This window comes from Vulpes lagopus, chromosome 21 (assembly GCF_018345385.1).
Source record: "Vulpes lagopus strain Blue_001 chromosome 21, ASM1834538v1, whole genome shotgun sequence".
In the NCBI taxonomy this organism is placed as follows: domain Eukaryota; kingdom Metazoa; phylum Chordata; class Mammalia; order Carnivora; family Canidae; genus Vulpes; species Vulpes lagopus.
Genome location: NC_054844.1, coordinates 3,647,514 through 3,667,663, shown reverse-complemented (window position 1 = coordinate 3,667,663; position 20,150 = coordinate 3,647,514). Strand labels below are relative to the sequence as shown.

At 37.1% G+C, this 20,150-nt stretch overlaps 1 protein-coding gene across 1 annotated transcript in view; it reads right to left on the bottom strand.

Annotated features, from left to right (window-relative positions):
* Nucleotides 1–371: 371 nt before the first annotated feature.
* Nucleotides 372–20,150, bottom strand: part of KDM5A (lysine demethylase 5A) — a 96,467-nt gene continuing 76,688 nt past the window's right edge. Inside the window, exons 25-28 of the mRNA XM_041735559.1 lie at nt 18,074–18,233; nt 16,775–16,995; nt 13,203–13,613; nt 372–6,191 (exon numbers count right to left, since the gene is read on the bottom strand). Coding sequence (XP_041591493.1) covers nt 5,985–6,191; nt 13,203–13,613; nt 16,775–16,995; nt 18,074–18,233 — 999 coding nt within the window. The 3' untranslated portion in view covers nt 372–5,984. The remainder of the gene's footprint in view (nt 6,192–13,202; nt 13,614–16,774; nt 16,996–18,073; nt 18,234–20,150) is intronic.

Genomic DNA, 20,150 nt, shown 5'->3' with positions numbered 1-20,150 from the left:
CATATACAGAGCTAAAACCAATTATTTATTTGATTTCTATATTCTTTACCTTATGTAATCCTAAAATCCTCATCTGGGTTTTTAAAAATTTTGTCCATTTGTTTGTTTTTGTAAACTACAATTTTTTTTAAACATTTTTTTTAAAAGATTTTATTTATTTATTCATGAGAGACGCAGAGAGAGGCAGGCTCCATGCAGGAAGCCCGATGTGGGACTTGATCCTGGGACTCCAGGATCACGCCCTGGGCCAAAGGCAGGCGCCAAACCGCTGAGCCACCCGGGCTGCCCAACTGCAGACAATTCTGACTTCATCCCAATATTCCTGGAAACTCATCAGGATTCTGATATAAGGTTTAGCTGGTTATAAGCTGGATCCACCAAGTCATTTTCGAGACTTTATGTGGTGCTTTTTTTCCCATTAGCAAGAGATACAACCTAGCTCCAAAGACAAACTTAGGGAAAATTTTTGGTAAAGAAATTTCACAGAACTTTACCATATGGAAATATTAATTAAATCTTTCTTTGAGGGCACCTGGGTGGCTCAGAGGTTGAGTGTCTGCCTTTGGCTCAGGTTGTGATCTAGGGGTCCTGGGACAGAGTCCCCGCAGGGAGCCTACTTTTCCCTCTATGTCTCTCATGAATAAATAAAATCTTAAAAAAAGAAAATCTTCCTTCCCACTAAAGTAGTGTAGAAACAGAGTTTTAAAGAACAAGTAGGTGAAAAGAATCAAGAAATTCCAAAATCATTCTAAGTATATTCCTATAATACAGTATTTTTCTGTCTTCTATTTTCTCTCCTTGCATCATGTGTGACTTCCCAATTAATGGCAATGTCTAAGATTCTGGATCTTCAATTTATTCCTATCAATCACAATGCCAAGCCTCATGAAATACTTGCTAAACTGGGAGGATTCCATACAATTTTTAAACAGACCTTGTCACTGTATGGAATTTCAGGAGTCTTTTGGTTGGCAAGAAAAACATTTTCCAAGTTTAGAGATTTTTTCCCCTCCTTCTTCCCACCAATTTTCCTCTCTCTCTCTCTCTCTCTCTCTCTCTCTCACACACACACACACACACACACACACACACACACACACACACACACACAATCACATACTTCATATTTGAGGCCAATTTCACTAAAAGCAGAACCTTAACATTTTCAGCAACACTGCATGACCTGGTAACGTTGACAATGAAGGAAAAAAAACGCTATTTATTTCTCTGAAGTTGCAGTTTGAACTAGATTTAAGCATCAGGAGACCAAAATAAAGTATTTCCTCATTTTCCCTGCTATTGCTAGTTTGCTGCAAGGAACAAATTGCTCAAGAATCAAAGGTGGGGCAATGTCTGTTGGTCATCACTGGACTCTTGCTGAAAATAGGACAGGTAAGATCTTCGAGAATCTTCCACTTCACATTTTCTGAAAACATTCTTCCCAGTAACAGGCTAAACACACCACTGATCAAATTATTTGAGGCCAGTATTTTATTTTATAGAGAGAAATTGCAATATTAGAAACTGCTTTGGCACAAGTTAAAAGTGGCTCTTGTATACTTGCCAGTTTTCCTCAGGATCATCAATACTCATTACCAAAATTTACCTTTACTTGGTTACCATGTAGAGTTGCCACCAATGTAAATGACGGAGTAGGGGGGAACCTGAGCACACATACACAACTTTATTTTTTTAGATGTAATGCAAATAACCATATCTAATATTCTTTCAGAAAACAAAAGAAATGGAAAACATGCTCAAAAAACACGAAATCAAGTTATACTTTTCATAAGGCACCACCAAAAACCCTGGTAAATTAGAGTCCATATTATATTTAAGTGTTTCACTGACAAGTAAATAAATATGTAAGAGAATAATCAATAGAGGGTCTTGAGGTTTACAAAAGGCATTCCTGTTCAGACATCTTGGAGTATTGCAAAAGTAAGAATAAGCAGACTACATCTGAACCCGGCATCTCCTTTCCCAGTGCACATCATTCATTGCATAGTGGTGACTGGATATGATCCAGGCCAAGAGAAGACTGCAATTCCAAAATATAGTCACATCCCATTCTTTCTTTCTTTCTTGTGTTGTGACTATCACTTGGCACATCCATATCCAAAGAAGTAATGATATGCTTTAATTGTAAAAGGGGGAAGGGTTCAAAAAGTAAAAGACAAATCAGTTGTTTGCTTTTAAAAACTTATACTTAACAGACCTACTGCAAAAGCAACTTTTTTACACACATATGAAGCTAGTTCCATATGTAAACCTTTATTGAACCTAATTATATGTGGGACTTTAACAGCTTAATTCTTCCACAATTTACAGTTTTTAAATCCTACTCAAAATGGTCATTTTCTCCTTTAAAAAGTAGATAGTCCCATCCTTTGAAAGAAGGGCTTTCTCAATTTCTCCTTCCATCCTCCTGTTTTAAGTACTGGCTGATAGTCACACAAATGTACTACAGAATTCAAATATTGACAAGCAGGGAGTTTCTTTTACGTGCATTGAACTGCATCCAGAATCTTAAAATTAAGAACAAATTGACATTTCTCGGACACCAAAGACAAAAGCAGAGAAGAACAGAAGTGAAGCACAGGTAAAATTAATCTAATCTTACAGGTGTGTTAGCCTTTGCTAGGACTTGGGATTCTTAAATAAGTACATGGTAGGTGATCACAGATTTAATGCTTATCTTTTCAATTATTCAAAGCATGACATACAGTAATTTGTAATTTTATTGAGGCACAAATTTTAATCATGCAGTGCAAAGGTTGTTTGCAGTAACTCAGGAAGGGAGCTTTAGCATCTAAATCTCAACATGGCTTTGTTGCAATAACTATCAGGAAGTAAAATAAACATTTGTGGGAAGAAAATGTCCCCTCTTCTGCCAACAAGAAAGTGAACTCTAATGCTATAGTTGTAAACTTGGGAATTTGCATAGTTCCAATGACCTACCCTTTGAGAATATTAAAGACCTACATAGATAGCATTTTTTCATTTTTCTTTCTATAACTTTCCCCAACACAGTTACGATGAAGGTAGTAAGAAATACTTTTGACAGAGTGAACACAGAAGTTAAAATACCAATGGTGGAAATGTACAACTGTGGAGAGAAGGGTAAAGGAACATTTTAAATCAAGTTTTAATATGAAATATTACAACATTGAAAAATGGAGTAAGTTGGAAGTAATTCCCTCTAACTGAAAACAATGTTTTATATTATATCAGAACACCAGCATATCTTTAAATAGATGAATCTTAGTTCATTAATTCCAAAATTATAACCTTGTTTATGTTCATTTTTCTTTCTCTTTTTTTTTTTTAAACTAATTTCTCTTAATCTGTTCTTCTCAGCCTTGGTCTAAATCTATGGTCAAGTCAGACCAAATCCTCTGTGACTTTCAAATAAATACAGAAAAGCCCATAGTATCAATTAAACAATATAAGTTTCAAAATACCAGAAGGTAAACAGGGAGCTACTCATGGCTGGAGAGTGCCTTGCGTCTCTCTCTCTCTCACATCTCCAGCAGGTAAAATACCATATTAAGGACATGAGTGATTCCCTAAACAGTCACCTATATTCATCCACCATACTCTAGGAAGCAGAGTACCTTAGCCATCTTTCTCAGCATCTTCATGCCCTTCCACTGATGGCTGAATAAAGTTAATGGGTGACTAGGAAGAAATAATAAAATATTTAAAAAATGTATTCCACCCAGGCAGCCATCACTTAAAACTGCATTCAATTTTTAACCCACAAGTATCTGAAGATCTTTACAGAGAAGATGAAAAGACAAAAAATATTGTGCCTCCTTTTATAACATCAACCAGATGAAATTCTTAACTAAATATGAGTTTCTTTATATAGATTGGCAAAATGAAAACTTATGAAATTGGTTGATAGTTACCTTGCAATATCCGCTGAAATCTTAAATCATATACACACTTAAGATGAGATCATGCACAGCGATGCTTATGAACCTCTTAACAGGTCAAAACACTAAAAATGTTTTATAATATTAAGGGAAGAATGACTAAAAATTAGGTAGTCTGAACCATACAGAAAGCATTTATGGAAACTGGGTTTTATAGGAAAGCTTTTGCCTTTTTTTTTTTTTTTTTTTTTTTTTTTTTTAAGTAAGATGCCTTTTGAGTTAAATCTCATACCCACTCAAACTGTAACTGGACAGTACATTTCACTTCTAGTTACTAGAAGACATTTCTTCAAAAGAGATTGGGGCATAAAGGGAAAAGGAGATTATAAACTGTTCTCTAGGCCCACCTCGCTCCTCCCTTTGAAAAAGAAAACTGATGAATTAAGTCAAACCACAGATTTTTAACCAAAATAAGGGACACAGAATAGTGAAGACCAAACACTACTTTTAGGTTTTTTTTTGTCCTTTAAAAATAATTAGTCCCCTTCTAATAAACATTTCCATACAGCTTACCTAACACCTTAACAAGAATAAAGAACACAATAGGAGGAAAGTGGACACAGCACCATAGTTTCAAACATTCACATACAAAAACAAAACAAAACAGCCACCACAGAAATAGTAAGACCAAGTTTCCCAAAAGACAGGGACAAGTTCCAACACACAAAGGACATATAATTATCTATTTGAACAAAACAACATGGAAAATCTGGTCAGGCTAGGATTGAGAATGAAGGCTAACTCCTTGTATACTACAAGGAAGGAATGGGGTTTCTTTATTAAAAAGCAAAAAAGAGAAAGCAAGCCCCCAAATAGATTTTTGATGCTGAAACTCTGTCATATGCTGCTGGTAACAGTAAATATATATATTTATATATCCATATGTGTATATTAAAAAAGGAAAAATAATCTATTTATAGAACAGTCAGTAGTCAGAGACATTTAGAAAAAAGTAAAAACAAGTCCTTTTTTCTTTTTTTTAAAAATGGATTTACTAAAACAACTTTATCACCCAGAGGTGCTACAACCCCACATTCTCTGATGAAGCCATGGTGTTATTCAACAGCATGAGCTGTGGGCCACAATCAGAAATTGCCAGAGTTGGAAACAGCAGACATTGGGGTCAGGGCTGCAAGGCAAAAAGCTGTTATTTGCTGGTCTTGCTCATGGCCATGCCTGAAGCCTGGTGGTATCTGGTATACTTGTGAATGAAGGTTCCCCCGAAAAGCATGCATCACTGTGTCTCAGTAAAACATTCTGACTTGTCTTCTCTTCTTTTGCAGGAGCCTGGATCCATGTACCTGCTTGTCTCTAAAATGCTGACCCAAGACAGCAAGACTTCTCAAAGCCAAAAAAAAAAAAAAAAAAAAAGGCTCCTTGCCTTGAAATAAGAAAAGCTCTTCTTTCCAGAATCCAATCTAGTCAGATTTCTGAACTAGATGACATACTCCTCCTTAGGAAGATAAGGTGATCTGCCTCTCACTTGGGGTTTTCTTCTTGGTACAAACACACACAAGTAGCTGTGATCTAGACTCTGCTCCTGTCCCATGACTAACAGGAGTATCTGTAGGGCATTATATGCCAGGTACCAGTGGAAGGAGAGTTTACTCTCACTCCTCTCCAACTGTCCTAAGGAGAGCCAAGTAGTCAGCACCTCCAGATGGTACCACCCCTAGGTTGTAAACCTCTAACTAATATCAACTGGCCACAAGCCACATCCTACATGCCCTGCTAGCATACCAATGTATTAATGCCAACAGCCACTCTAGAGCTCAATCAAATGTCTGGCCGTAAAGTAACAAACCATACTCAGAGGAGACATAAATTGAAATATTGGCTGCTGTACCAAAGACACCCTCTGCATAGATGTGTTGAAGAGAATGTAGGTTACACAGTCCATGCAAAGAGGAAGTCAGCTAAAAGGACTTTCTCTGAAGGCCATTCGTCTTTGGAAGCAACATTCTGAGTGGATCTAAACCACTCGATGACTAAGATCTCAATGTGGTCCATTTCCCCCCATGTCCCAAACTAACCCAGCAACTGCTAACTGGTCTCCTTAAGATCCTCCATTGGTAGTTTGTAGCTCATTATGAAGGAAGGAGGTGGTGCTTGACCTGGGCTATCTGGCCCTTGCTTCTTTGCACAGTTTATACAGATGTAATCTTCATTTTCAGCCATTTCTGGAGATACACCCACACAAACTTGATGAAACCACTCATCACAGCCACCATCACATTGTACCCAGTCTACCTGTAGGAGACAAGATTGGGGAATGTTTAGGTTACATAAACATTAAGCCTAGAAAAAAAGCAAACCAAAAAGCTTTCTTGGCTTAAATGATAGCAGATAATTGGGATGTCCAGAGACAGACAATGACTTCTTATGGGACTACTTTTTAAAGACAGAAACTGGGAAGTTAAAATCCCCAAATTCTATTTTACCATAATATGTCCACAAAATTGGGCCTCTTAGGTACTCCATTACCTCATAATTACCCGGGGCTCCTTTTGAGGCAGAAACATGTTTGAGAAAAACTTGACAAAAAGGAACTTCTAATAGAGCAGCCAAGTAGTTTTAGCTAATATTAACAATTTCTAGGCTCTAAGACAATGCAATTATCAATCAAGAAAGGAAGAATACAACAATGTGAAGGCAATCCTGTGTATTAGCTTTATTTCAAAGAGATAAGCCAAAGTACTAAGAGCATTAAATACCTTTTTAGAAAAGCAGTCACATAGGCCACTTTTAAAACTAATATTTTTTATTCTTCTCTTCTTCCGTTACAAATACAACTCCCTATAAAAAGTTAGCAAATATCAGAGGTCAAATCTTACAAATTAACCAATTAAAAACAGTCAAAGTCACAGGTCAATAGATCACTCTGGGGTTTCAAATTAAAGTCTGTATAACTTGATAGGTCAGTGGCAGATGCCAGGCAAACTTTGACCCTCCAGAGAATATTGTGATTATAGGAGGCTAGAAAATGACTGTAATTTGGTGACTTTAAGCCTTGGGCCTAAAGTTAACAATAAGGCGATCTGGGCCTTTTGTATTTGGAGGGTGACAGTGGTAGTTTTTATAGCTGATGTCATGGCAGATGAGAACCTTTAGGATTAAAAGCTATTCTTCCTCTCCCCAGTACAAAGTGGATCATCTCACTGGCAACTTACTGAAAATGCCAGTTTTTAGAGCCAAGAAAGAGGTATGAAAGGATCAAATAGGTACCTCAGTACAGCTTATGAGAAAGAACAGAGGAAGGAGGTTTTGGCTAGGTAAATGAGTTTCAGGGAAAGTGAGTACTTTCCAAAATTAGTTTCCAAGTACTGTAAGAATTATCAAAACAATGATACTCATGTTAGTGGTTTTAGGGTTGTGATACAGTGTGGGAAAAATAATTTGTCAAAATAATCTTTCTGCTTCCATTGTTCCTAATTTGAGGCCAATAATTTAATCTCATTAAGGCTTAATTTCCTCATCTGTAAAATGGAGATAACATCTTGTTTACAGGATTATTTAGAGGAACAAATGAAAGGCAGCTAATTCTCTGCCTAGGATACTGGAGGCATTTTTTAAGATCACAGTTTCATGGCTCTACTCATTATTCTACCTTACACAAAAACCATTATGCACCTTGAAGTAACTGTCTGCAGCACTGCTTCTCAAAATGTGTAGACCCTAAGATAGAATTACTTGTTGCATTTGTTAAAAGTGTAGCTGAGATCCATCCCAAATCTGTATACAGATTCAGAGTATCTTGGGTGTACAAACCAGAAGCCTACTTTTTCAGTCAGATATTCTGAATTTAATCATCCCTGGCACTCTGTGATGCTACTTGCTAGGAAATTCAGAGCAATTTAACAATTCCTTCCTAAAACAAATTGTGGTTTTGTTTCTGTAATTGTTTCTATTTAGCTTCTGAAGCTGTGTAATATAGAAAATTGATCAAAATGTTCCTATTGCAGCAAACTAGTACATGAAAAAACAGAAAGGGGAGATAAAATGACTTCTGAGCAACAGACTAAAAATACACATACTGCAGCCATGAAGATTTACAAAGTGCTAATCTGACAGTAAGTGCTTTAGCTATTTGGAGCTAGTAGGGACAATGTGGAAGATGATCTGTTTCTTCTAGCTGCCCGAATTTGAGATATTACGCTGTTTATGATGCCACCCTGAACCAACAGACAACTCTATTCCTACCTCCAACCCTCTTAATCTCATCTCATCTTCATACTAATCCACAGGATAAGAAAGTTCCCAATTCACTAGTATTTGCTCCAAGAAAAGTGATACCATGTTTCTTAAAATCAAACTCTGCACTATACTCTCTGGCTTCCAGGTTTCCCCAAATTAAATCTACCAGTATCTCTCAAGTAAGGAAGATATGTTCTCTTTTGTGATTTTGGCTAGAGATCCATTCCTAAGCCTAACTCTCCCACCATTCCAAAAAAACTTTTCTTGAGGTATTCAGCAGTACACAGATTCTATCCCAGCCTACAGATTATTTAACAATTTATCCCAACAATCTAGTAGAGAAAAAACAGTCTTTCCCTTACTACAATCTTTTTATCACATTCATGTACTTACAATCCAAACCCAGTGCTACTTGTTTGAAAAGGCCCAATGGATCATTAAGTAAACTAAAGTTTGGAATGTCAACTGAATCCACTGATGATTTTGACACAGGGGCAATAGACTATGTAGTACTCTGAAGACTCAGGAACATACCATTTGGTTAATTGCATATTAAGTTCTAATAGACCCTTCCCCTTTCATCATTTTCAAGAGATCTACTTATCACAAAAATAATTACTGAAAAACTTGATAGCTATGAGCTGTTCAAATGTTAGCAGATAAGAGATTCAAAAGTATAGTACAAATAGGTTAATAGTTGGATTTGGGGAAATTTTAAAAGAGAAATATATTAAATACAAGAAATAGTGTTAGTTTGATATTTATGTTTTTCAATATGGTTTCATATTTACCCTAAAAAATATTTTGCATATTTCATCTTGTTTACTTCCCAGAGCATATTACTGCACTGGGAAAAAAACAAAGCCTGGAGATTTCGTGATATTCTTAGCTTAGTCCCCGCACTGAGCTTTTGTGATTTTGGCATTCAATCTCTACCAAGGTTCCTTGCAAAAACCAGATTTGAAAAATTAAAACAATTTACTCAATGGAGTACAATATAACAATGTTCAAAATCCTTGTATTTTTTTGGTGCTCTCGACATTTAAGTGACCAACCCTCCTAGCCAGCCCAATATTGAAGTTTCCCCAAGACACAGGAATTTCAGTGCTAAAATTAGCAAAGTCCAGGCAAATTACAACAGTTGGTTACCCTATCTCCACATCACAATAATTTACACACACATTCAGGGTAATACAACTTTTGATTATCTATGCTTTTAGAAAGAGATATGAACCAATAATGCAAATACTGTGACTAAGACAACACCCCATGAAAATCTTTTAAAATCAGAATGACTAACAAATAGTAAGAGACAAAGGTTTATAAACTTAATCTCTATTTACCATCCCAAACTTCTTATGGAAACAGTAATGGGTAAGGAAAAGGCCCAAAGGAAAAGTTAGGTAAAAGAGTAAAGGAAAAAAAAGTCTTATTTTCATAAATAAGATGATTATATTCTACTACAGAAAGCAAATGTTACTTAAATGTTAGATTGCAAGAATTTGCTGGGGCAGCCCGGGTGGCTCGGCAGTTTAGTGCCGCCTTCGGCCCAGGGCGTGATCCTGGAGGTCCGGGATCGAGTCCCACGTCGGGCTCCCGGCATGGAGCCTGCTTCTCCCTCCTCCTGTGTCTCTGCCTCTCTCTCTCAAGAATAAATAAACAAAATCTTAAAAAAAAAAAAAAAAGTTTTAAAGAAAGAATTTGCTCCTTTGGGACGCCTGAGTGGCTCAGCGGTTGAACATCTCCCTTTGGCTCAGGGTGTGATCCTGGGTCTGGGGATCGAGTCCTGCATCAGACTCCCTATGAGGAGGAGCCTGCTTCTCCCTCTGCCTATGTCTCTGCCTTTCTCTGTGTCTCTCATGAATAAATAAATAAAATCTTTAAAAAAAAAAAAAAGAATTTGCTCCTTCAGGTTAACTTGTTTTACTCTTGGTACCAGTAAGATTTAATGAAAGGGGCAGATCTCAGGGAGAAAAAGATTCTGAACCTTAAAAGTAATTTTCTGAAAACAATTATTATTTTATTTTTTCTTCATTATTGCTTTTTAAATTAATTTCACCTTGAAGTTAATTTGATAACGATGGAAGAGACAGTTTTATTGGAAACCTTCTACAACATTATTCTGGATAATATTTTTCTCTTTCTAAAACATCCTGAAATTGAGTCTAGGTATGTTTAAGTAACTCTTCAAAGTTTCTCAATCTGGGCAGCCCGGGGGGGGGGGGGGCAGCGGTTTAGCGCCCCCTGCAGCCCGAGGTGTGATCCTGGAGACCTGGGATCAAGTCCCCAAGTCAGGCTCCCTGCATGGAGCCTGCTTCTCCCTCTGCCTGTGTCTCTGCCTCTGTCTCTCATGAATAAATAAATAAAATCTTAAAAAAAAAAAAAAAAGTTTTCTCAATCTGTACATTTTGGGAGAAAAGTAATAGTAAATTACTTTTAGAAAACAACACTTAGAAAAACAACACTTAAATATGATTGAACCCTAGAAGGTATTTTTTGCTGCATAAAGAACATACAGAAAAAAAAAAAAAAGAACATACAGACTCCTCTAAAAAATTCTTTTCTTATCATTTTGTTCTGAAGATGTGTCTTAAATACTACACTCCAAATTGAGAAAGTTGTAAGATTCTTTACAAAGCAGCTAAAGATATATACCTTTTTTTAGTGCTTGAGAACAAACTTGGAGAACCAGAAATATTGCAGAACAGTAACGATGGGCAAAGTGTTTACAATATAATTTCTGTTTAAAATTAAACACATTATCAAAATACATCATTTACTGTTTCTTTTATAAGTTGATGACAGGTTAAGGCACACCTTCCTCACTTCTTGTGTGTGTTTTAACAGTTTGAAACAGACATTCTTTCTGAATGTTCAGCTAACTTTCCCTTTGTTCTATTAAGGTAACTTTCCAGATTTAAAAAAAAAAAAACAAACTTTAATGTTAGGAGCAAATCTTAGGGCTGACTTAAAAATTACCATCATATATTAACATTTACTCTGCATTTTATTTAGCAAGTGCTTTCATACAAATTATCTTCTCCTGGTATCCCTGGGTGGCGCAGCGGTTTAGCGCCTGCCTTTGGCCCAGGGCGCGATCCTGGAGACCCAGGATCGAATCCCACGTCGGGCTCCCGGTGCATGGAGCCTGCTTCCCCCTCTGCCTATGTCTCTGCCCCCCTCTCTCTCTCTCTCTGTGACTATCATAAATAAATAAAAATTGAAAAAAATTTAAAAAAAAAACAAATTATCTTCTCCTATTCTCATAACCCTAGGAGTAAGTAGGGCATGTGTTAATTTAACAATTTTACAGCAGATGAGAAAAAACCTGCTGTAGTATTTATATGCTACAGGAAGATAATAGATGAGCTCAGACGTATTTAAAATACTGAGTAGAGAAGAGAAAGATTATTAAGTGAAAAGGTTAAAAAAAAGAAAGCAAAAGGTTCATGATGGATATAAACACTGTAGAAAAGATGATAGGAAAGCTTGAAAAAGAAACACCACTTCTTACTGCCAGTCCTGAAACTGCCATAAAATCAGTTAAATGAGAAACAAAGGGAGAAGTTTCTGCCAATACTTCAGTACCCAAAGAGAAATAGTTAACCTTTCATCAACCTCTTTAATGAACAAATTCAGATGAGAATTCCAAATGAAAGAAAAATACACATATATAATGTAGCTACTAAAATGCTTTAAAATGTTTAAAAATAGAAACATATTTATGTAATCAGTAAAGATACAAAAGTAAGTAGAGATGGTACGACATGATATAAAATAAACTATCTGGAAAAAGGACCAGAAGGAGACACACTAAAATATGTAGGTATTGTCCTTGGAAGGTTAGGCTACGGGATATTGTGTCTTACCAAAATATATTCATTTTCCAAAAATGAGTGGGAAATATTTAATAAGTATTATTTTAATGTAAGTGTCATTTAGTTTTGGAATGTATTTTTGTACTTACATCTTAATTATCGGTGGGGTGGGGTTATTAGTGGAGAAAACCTGGTCTGGGAGCCAGGAAACCACAGTTCTACTTTTGGCTTTGCACTACTTAGCTCTGTGACTTTGGTCACATCATTTATCTTCACTGAGTCCTGGTTTCATCATTTGTAAAATGAAGAGCCTGGACAAGGTGACCTCTTCAAGCTCTAACAAGTATTTGACTGAGGAGGGAAGTAAGGGAATAATGATGCAGTTATATTTATTCTGTTCATAAAATCAAATTGGGGAGGTATTAAAGTTTTAAATATCAAGTGGTACAATGAGCATAATAAAATTAAAACTATGAATTTACTAATAATCTTGATGGGAACCATAACAAATGTCCCCAATCACTGAATGAACTGGGATTTTTCATAAAGTCCATCCATCTTTCTCAGAAGTTCATTAGTGTCAGTGTTACCTAAGGAATGGCATCATGTAATTATTACACTTAAAATTTAGGGCTGAAATTTTTTTTAAAATGTATCTTTAAATGTATCTTTAAAGATTTTTTTAAAAATCTTATTTTTTGCAAGGTATTTGAAAAAATCTATTCCGCACAGAAGAGTGAACATAGGCCTCAGCACAGTAAGACACAGACCAAAGGGGAAGATAGAGCCCTTTGGTTTTAGGTCTTTATGACAAAAATCTTAACATGATTTGCCAGAGCTCTTAAAATACTGGCCCAGAACGTTTCTAGGCCACTGTGACTAACGGACAAGGTACTTAGTTCCCTGAGTCACCCTACAGGGAAGACAAAAGGACTAAGAGACTACACTGAAACCTGCTACACCAACCATACATGAAATGCACGGCTACCCAGGGTTTCACACAGCTTCTCTCTGCTCTGCTCTCATTATGTTCACAAAGTACATGATTTTTAAAGCACATTTATTCCATTAAGCACACTGACCTAAGAGCCTTATAATTCACAACAGTTTATAGAAACTGTAGGAAACATATTCTGCTGAAAGCCCAAATCCTGGAATCAAAACCAAATTCTCATTATATCAAGCTTCTGTCTCGTGACTGCTGCTCCTTGTCCTCTCTCACATGGGGGTGTATACAGTTAGAGCTCACCTTGTCCTTGCAGGGCCGCTGGCAGTTCTGTGCTGCACACACAGCATTTTCGTCATCGGACTCCTCTGCTCCAGACCAGTCGTACTTTGAGGGGATGTCCAGCACCTTCTTCTCTCTCTTCTTCTCAGTAGTCTCTTTCACAAGGTCAACTTTGGCTGCAGCAGCCTTCTCCTTCTTTTTCTTTCTCTCTTCTTCTTTTGCCAGTTTCTTGGCCAGTTTATTCAGCTCCTTTGATTTTTCTGCACTTAGTTTTAATTTCTTCTTTTTAGGTTTATCCATTTTCTTTAACTCCTTGGACTTCTGTTTTCCTTCTCCAAAAAGCTGTTCTACTTTTTCTAGCTTCCGTTTCCGTTTCTTCTCTGAAGAGTCTTTTCCTTTTATTTTTAATGGTTTCTCTTCCATGCTGTCATCCTTCAATAAGATAAAAATAGAAATAAATTTAAAGCAAGACATTTAAAAACAGCTTTATTCTCTTATAGGAAGTATACTGAATAGACAAACCTCATACGGACAGAAAGTAGAGTAGAAGTTACTGGGGGCTGACAGGAGGAGGAAATAGGGCTTATTGTTTATTGGGTACAGAGGTTCTGTTTGGGATGATTTAAAAGTTCTGGAAATGGAGAGCAGCAATAGCTGTGTAACACTGTAAATGCAATTAACACAACTGAATTGTATACTTAAAATGGTAAATTTTATATTGGGTACATTATACCACAATAAATGTTCTAAAGATATTTTAAAAACATTGTAAGAAAGCAAATATAATATTAAATGAAATCAACTCAATGGTAGAAAATAAAGCCTGTATAAAACATGTGACTTTCACTTACTAGAGAAAAAAGACCACTGTCAGCATATATTAGTATAGTGGGTAGCACCTATGTTTAACTAAGATAAAACATACACACAAAGCTAAAAGTAATAAATGTACGCTGAACTATCTAATAACTTTATTGGTCTTCATTTACCTCTACTACAATTCTTTATTAACTCACAATAAATTCCTGATGGCTAAGAAGTTATTAAAATTGTTGGCAAAACAAAACTGTATCCATGATCTGATTACAAAAGACATTCAATGATTTTGGCAAGGGCTAGAAAACAGTTGATATGACAAAGCAAACAAAACAAAACAAAAATCTCTTATTTTTCTTTTCAATTTTCTAGTATTGTTCTAACTTCTTTTATATGCCAATGTAATAAACATTTTAAAAATTTATTTTTGGGGAGAATGTCAGGGTGGCTCAACGGTTGAGCATCTGCCTTTGGCTTAGGGCATGATCCCGGGGTCCTGGGATCAATGTGGGCATCGGGCTTCATGCATGGAGCCTGGTTCTCCTCTGCCTGTGTCTCTGTGTCTCTCTCTCTGGATATCTCATGAATAAATAAAAAATAAAATCTTTAAAAAAGATTTTTTTTAAATTTATTTGAAATTCTATTTTATTTATTTTTTAAGATTTTGTTTATTTATTCATAGAGACACACAGACAGAGAGGCAGAGACACAGACAGAGAGAGAAACAGGCTCCATGCAGGAAGCCTGATGTGGGACTCAATCCCGGGTCTCCAGGATCACACCCACGCTGCAGGAGGCGCTAAACCGCTATGCCACCAGCGTTATTTGAAATTTTAAATTGAAATTGACAGAGAGACAGCATGCGTGTGGACACGAGTGGGGGGAGTGGCAGAGGGAGAAGAGACTCTCAAGCAGATTCCCATTAAGTGTGGAGCCCAACACAAGGCTCGATCCCACAACCCTGAGGATCACGAGCTGAGCCAAAACCGAAAATCAGACACTTAACCAACTGAGTCACCCATGACTCAGCATTTAAAAATTTTAATAGTTTGTCTAACAACAGGAAGAATGAGGAATAGAGAAAGAAATACTGAAAAACATAAATATTTAAGAAATACCACTTGAGAATTTTGTGTCATATTTGAGACTGGAAAATCTTTGACAAGAACCTATGAAAGTGCAGAACGCAGCAGAACACTGTATTATAAATGTTTTAAGTCTATCACATTCTGAACTCTGTATTTATCCTTTCAATACTTTGTGTTTGCTTCCACGTAAAATAAAGAGGATCAGATGAGACAATGGATGTGAAGAAAACACTTTATATTTTGAAAAACACTATCTAAATCAGGCTACCTTTGATCTGAATTCCAAACCAAAAACTATCATCTGCCAAGTGTATCTGTGTCAAGTGCTGGTGACATTGTACCATTCTATTGTATGGAAATAAATAATGGAAGAGTAAGAGAGAAATGAATGCTAGGACTCAAATGCCAGAGTTGGAATCCAGGTCTGTTTTTACCAAATATGTGACCTAGGCAAGTTTCCAGCTCTCTGCCCCTTAATTTTCTTCATATGTAGAAATATGTCTATCCTTTCCTGTCTCCTCTTCATGATTATGGTAAGGATTGAGTGAGATCATGGATATGAAAACATTGTACAAACTGCAAAATGCTAGGGGCACCTGGGTGGCTCAGTCGGTTAAGTGTCTGCCTTCCACTCAGGTCTTGATCCTGGGGTCCTGAGATGGAGCCCAGCATTGCATAGTGCTCCCTGCTAAGCGGGGAGCCTGCTTCTCCTCTCCCTCTGCCTCCTCCCCCTGCTCATGTCTCTGTCTCTCTCACACACAAATAAAATCTTAAAAAAAAAACAAAAACAAACCACAAACAAAAAAAAAAGCCAAACTACAAACAGCTATGTAAGTATTAATATATGAATGTAGAGTCTCTCTCCCCACAACCTTCTTCTGTTTAATCCTTCCCTTGCTTCTTCTGGGAAGAGGAAGAGAAGGTTTTTTTTTTTTAAACCACTGTATTTTCTTCTGCCTTCTCTTTCTGGGTTTTCAACAGTGGGAGTCTGGGCTAAGAAGTCTGTCCTTCCTTAGGAGAAGAACTGGTAGTTTTCGGTATCCTCATTTCTTTTTATTTTTATTTTATTAAGATAGACACATAGATTTATTTAAGAAAGAGAGAGAGGGATCCCTGGGTGGCGTAGCGGTTTAGCACCTGCCTTTGGCCCAGGGTGCGATCCTGGAGAACCAGGATCAAATCCCACTTCGGGCTCCCTGCATCATGGAGCCTGCTTCTCCCTCTGCCTATGTCTCTGCCTCTCTCTCTCTCTATGTGTGACTATCATGAATAAATAAAATCTTAAAAAAAGAGAGAGAGAGAGAGAACGAGCATGAGCAGGGGGGAGTGGCAAAGGGAAAGGGAGAAGCAGACTCCTAGCTGAGCAGGGAGTCTGACACAAGGGCTCCATCCCAGGACCCTGAGAGATCATGACCTGAACCAAAGGCAGATACTTAACTGAGTCACCCAGGCACCTCCCCGTCTTTCTTTTTAGTGGAAATGGCATTTGGGTTTTTCCCCCCTAACTATTACATAAAATCGCAATAAAGAAGGCCATAAAGCAGAACTACATTTGGCTTAATGGAAAAGGAGGACAGCCACAGTACCACCCACTCAGCCTTCCCCATCCTGGGACTTGTGGTACCCCAAAGAACCATGGCCTTCTAAAAAATGTTAAAAGCACTGTTTTAGTAAGCTTTAAATCCTTGCCTCCATGATATGCAGGAATCTGTCTTCAGAGGGTGGGTGTGTGGCCTGCAAAATCCGCCATATGTGTTGAGTCTCATCCAGAGATACTTCTAGGAGATCTCCAACCATCATAAGTTCTTCCAGCTGGGTTTTAGCTCCAGGTGACAACTCCAACACTGGAGGTTCCAAACTTCGGGGCACCAAAGGACTCTTTCGGGGTTGTTTCCTGGGGGTGCTAGAACCTTTCCAATAAAATATAAGACAAAACAAAAAATGAAAACTATGGAAAAAATGTAATGTTTCCAGAGTAAGTATTTAGGGAAATGGTCCCTCCTCTTCCAATACTTAATTCCCGCCCCCAATACTTACTTTAGATATTTGAACTCACTGCATCCATGTGAAAGTGAGAATGAAATCTTCAAAAAGTACAAAACAAAAAGATCTAGAACTCTAATGCCCACTCTAAAAAATCGGTTAGAGTAAAAAACTGGTTCCTTACTAGTTCTTTATGCTGTAGGAGAAAGAAAAATAATCTCTTAATCCCTCTTCTCTCCATTTTAGAGGGCACCAGAGATTAAGCACATGGGAGGTCACTACCCTCCTAATAAACCAATGGTAATATGCTATTCCCTAAGATGTTGAATTTTCCTATGAAAAGAGAAATACCCTTTAATTCCCAGAGGTGTGACCTAAAGCAGTGTGATGTATTTTCACTAGGGAAAAGGAAAGTGGACATACAGGAACAATTTCCTACCAAGGAAAGGAAGAAGTCTCTAACACTCAAAGCTTTCCTGAACAGAATGAATATTCTTAAAAAGCAGTAGTTTCTCAACAACTGGTAATGAACACGTAGAGATTTTATAAAAATGAAGAGATGGGACTAGAGGGCCTCTGAAGTTCTTCTTATTAGGATGCAATAATTCCACCTAAGTTTTTTCAGGTTACCACCTAGTAACATGAAATGCACATAGGGACTTAGCTATTCCTAATCAAAATTGCATTTTCAGGTTTTCCTAGCATTTCATAGCCAGGATGTTCATTTAAGAGGGACTCATAGTCTGGGGTGCCTGGATGGCTGAGTCAGTTAAGCAACCAACTCTGGATTTTGGCTCAGGTCATGATATCAAGCCCCATGTCAGGCTCTGCCCTCGGCATAAGGTCTGCTTGAGATTCTCTCCCTCTACCCCTCCCTCTCTTTAAAATAAATAATCTTTTAAAAAATAAAAATAAATTTTAAAGGATTCATAGTCTTAATAAATACCATTTTTTTCCTCACTGGTTTCAGGTCTATCTTCTCCACACTGTTTTAAAGGGTAATACCTTGAGAACAACTCTTAGAAGCAGAAGAATAAGCATGTTCTGCACAGAATGAAGGCGCTGTCCACATGTGAGTGACCACCTCTTCAGACTTGATGGGAATTTCTTCATCACAAAAAAGATTGGGTTCCAAACTACTGGAAGACTTCACACTGGCTGTGTCCTGAAGAAAAAACAAAGAAGGGTATTAAAAATTAGAACCACTTCATTTATCCTGTGACAAGGATCTAAATGCAGGCTTTCAGATTAAAGCTTGTAATATATTAAAAGTATGACCTTAAAATTAAATGCATAGTATTAAGTAAGACATAAAATGCCCACTGGGGGGAAGAGAGAGAGAGAGAGTAATGACTACAGTTTTAAGCCAAAAGGGAAAGAGTAAACCTTAAAAATAATCCACAGAGATAATAAACCTACAAGAAAATTACTATTAAATAATCTACCTTCTACAGTCTACAACTCATAAAAAACTCCTATACCTACAAGTTAGAGAACCTTAACACTTAAAATGGATTTAGGAGGGACTAAGTGGCTCAGTGGTTGAGCGTATGCCTTTGGCTCAGGGCTTGATCCCGGGGTCCTAGGATTGAGTCTTGTATCAGGCTCCCCAAAGGAAGCCTGCTTCTCCCTCTGCCTATGTTTCTGTGTCTCTGTGTCTCTCATGAATAAATAAAATCTTTTTTAAAAAAATGGATTTAGGAAGGGAAAAGTTTAGATGTGACATTGTAAGGACACAAATCATTTAATCCTCTCCAAAAGTTTTCAAACCTAGAAGTTTACTAACTGCTCTTACAATGAAGAGCCTGACAATATTCAAACTATATATTTCTGACAACTCTAATTAGTTCTCAGATGATTCTCCCCTGTCGTTAGTTTCCAGAAGCTCACATGTACAACTTTAATGGTAGAGTGCAATCAGGAAAACAAATCACAGGTATTTCAATAAGGCTAATTTAATAAAGTGAACTGGTGAGATATATATTAAAGGTTTGAAAGGGCAAAATGGAAACATTGAGCCAAAACCAAGAAAGAACTGGGAAGAAGTGAGGCTTTAGAATGTACAAGCCCAGAAAAGGGCTCTGCAGAGATGCGAGCCAGACCTCTGAGAAGGAAGTGCTAGCCAGTTAGTTCTGCTCTCTCGCGGATTGTGATATGGTTGGTTTCAGGGATGTGAAAAAACAACTAAAAATTGGACCCAGTTCCCAATGCCAGAGTAAAAAAAAAGAAAAAGGGAAAAAAAAGCATGCAGTTCAGATGATGAGATGAGTAGAGAATAAAACGGGAAAGCTCATGTCCTTTCTCACTACTCAGGCCTTTTAATATTCTCTAATGTCCTCTATTAGCAGAAGGAAGGCAGTAGGCAGAAAACAACTGTGTAGACCAGGAGTTGGTTGGCATACTGCAACCCAGCTGGCAGCTCATTATTTGTACGGAGTATGAGCTAAGAATAGTCTATATTTTTAAAGAGTTGTGGGGGAGAAAAAGAAAATGCAATAGAGACCATATGTCGCTTACAAAGCCTAAAATATTTACTAAGCTTTATATGTGTGTGTATATACACATGTATATACATCATTAATATATATTATCACATATTAATGTATATTGACATATATGCATTACTTTGCAGAAATGGTTTACTACCCCTGGTGTAGAGCCCAAGTCCCAGCATCACTAAGCAGAGTACAGAAGCGTGAGTTAGGAGAGGAGCCAAGAGTTTCATGACTAACACAACCTCTTGATGGAAGATCTATTACCATGAGACAACCTTAATTAAATAGGGAATACTATGGAAGACAGTACCACTTACTAAGAATTTAGAAATAGCAGTTCATAGTCTTCTTCCCTATTCAAGAATTTAAGTCCTAAAAAAGCAAGAGATGGGAGTGTACTTGAGTTCTCTCCCACTTTAGTTCAGACATACTTTTTCTCAGGGACTAGAATTGTCTTTTCTGACTTTGATTCTATTCATTTCATTGTTACATATACAGGGAACTTCCTGTTAAGCTTCCAAAACGGAAAGAACAGTGATCAGAAAATAATGATGAAAAGTAGTGGTAGCTAAAAAGATTTGTTTGTT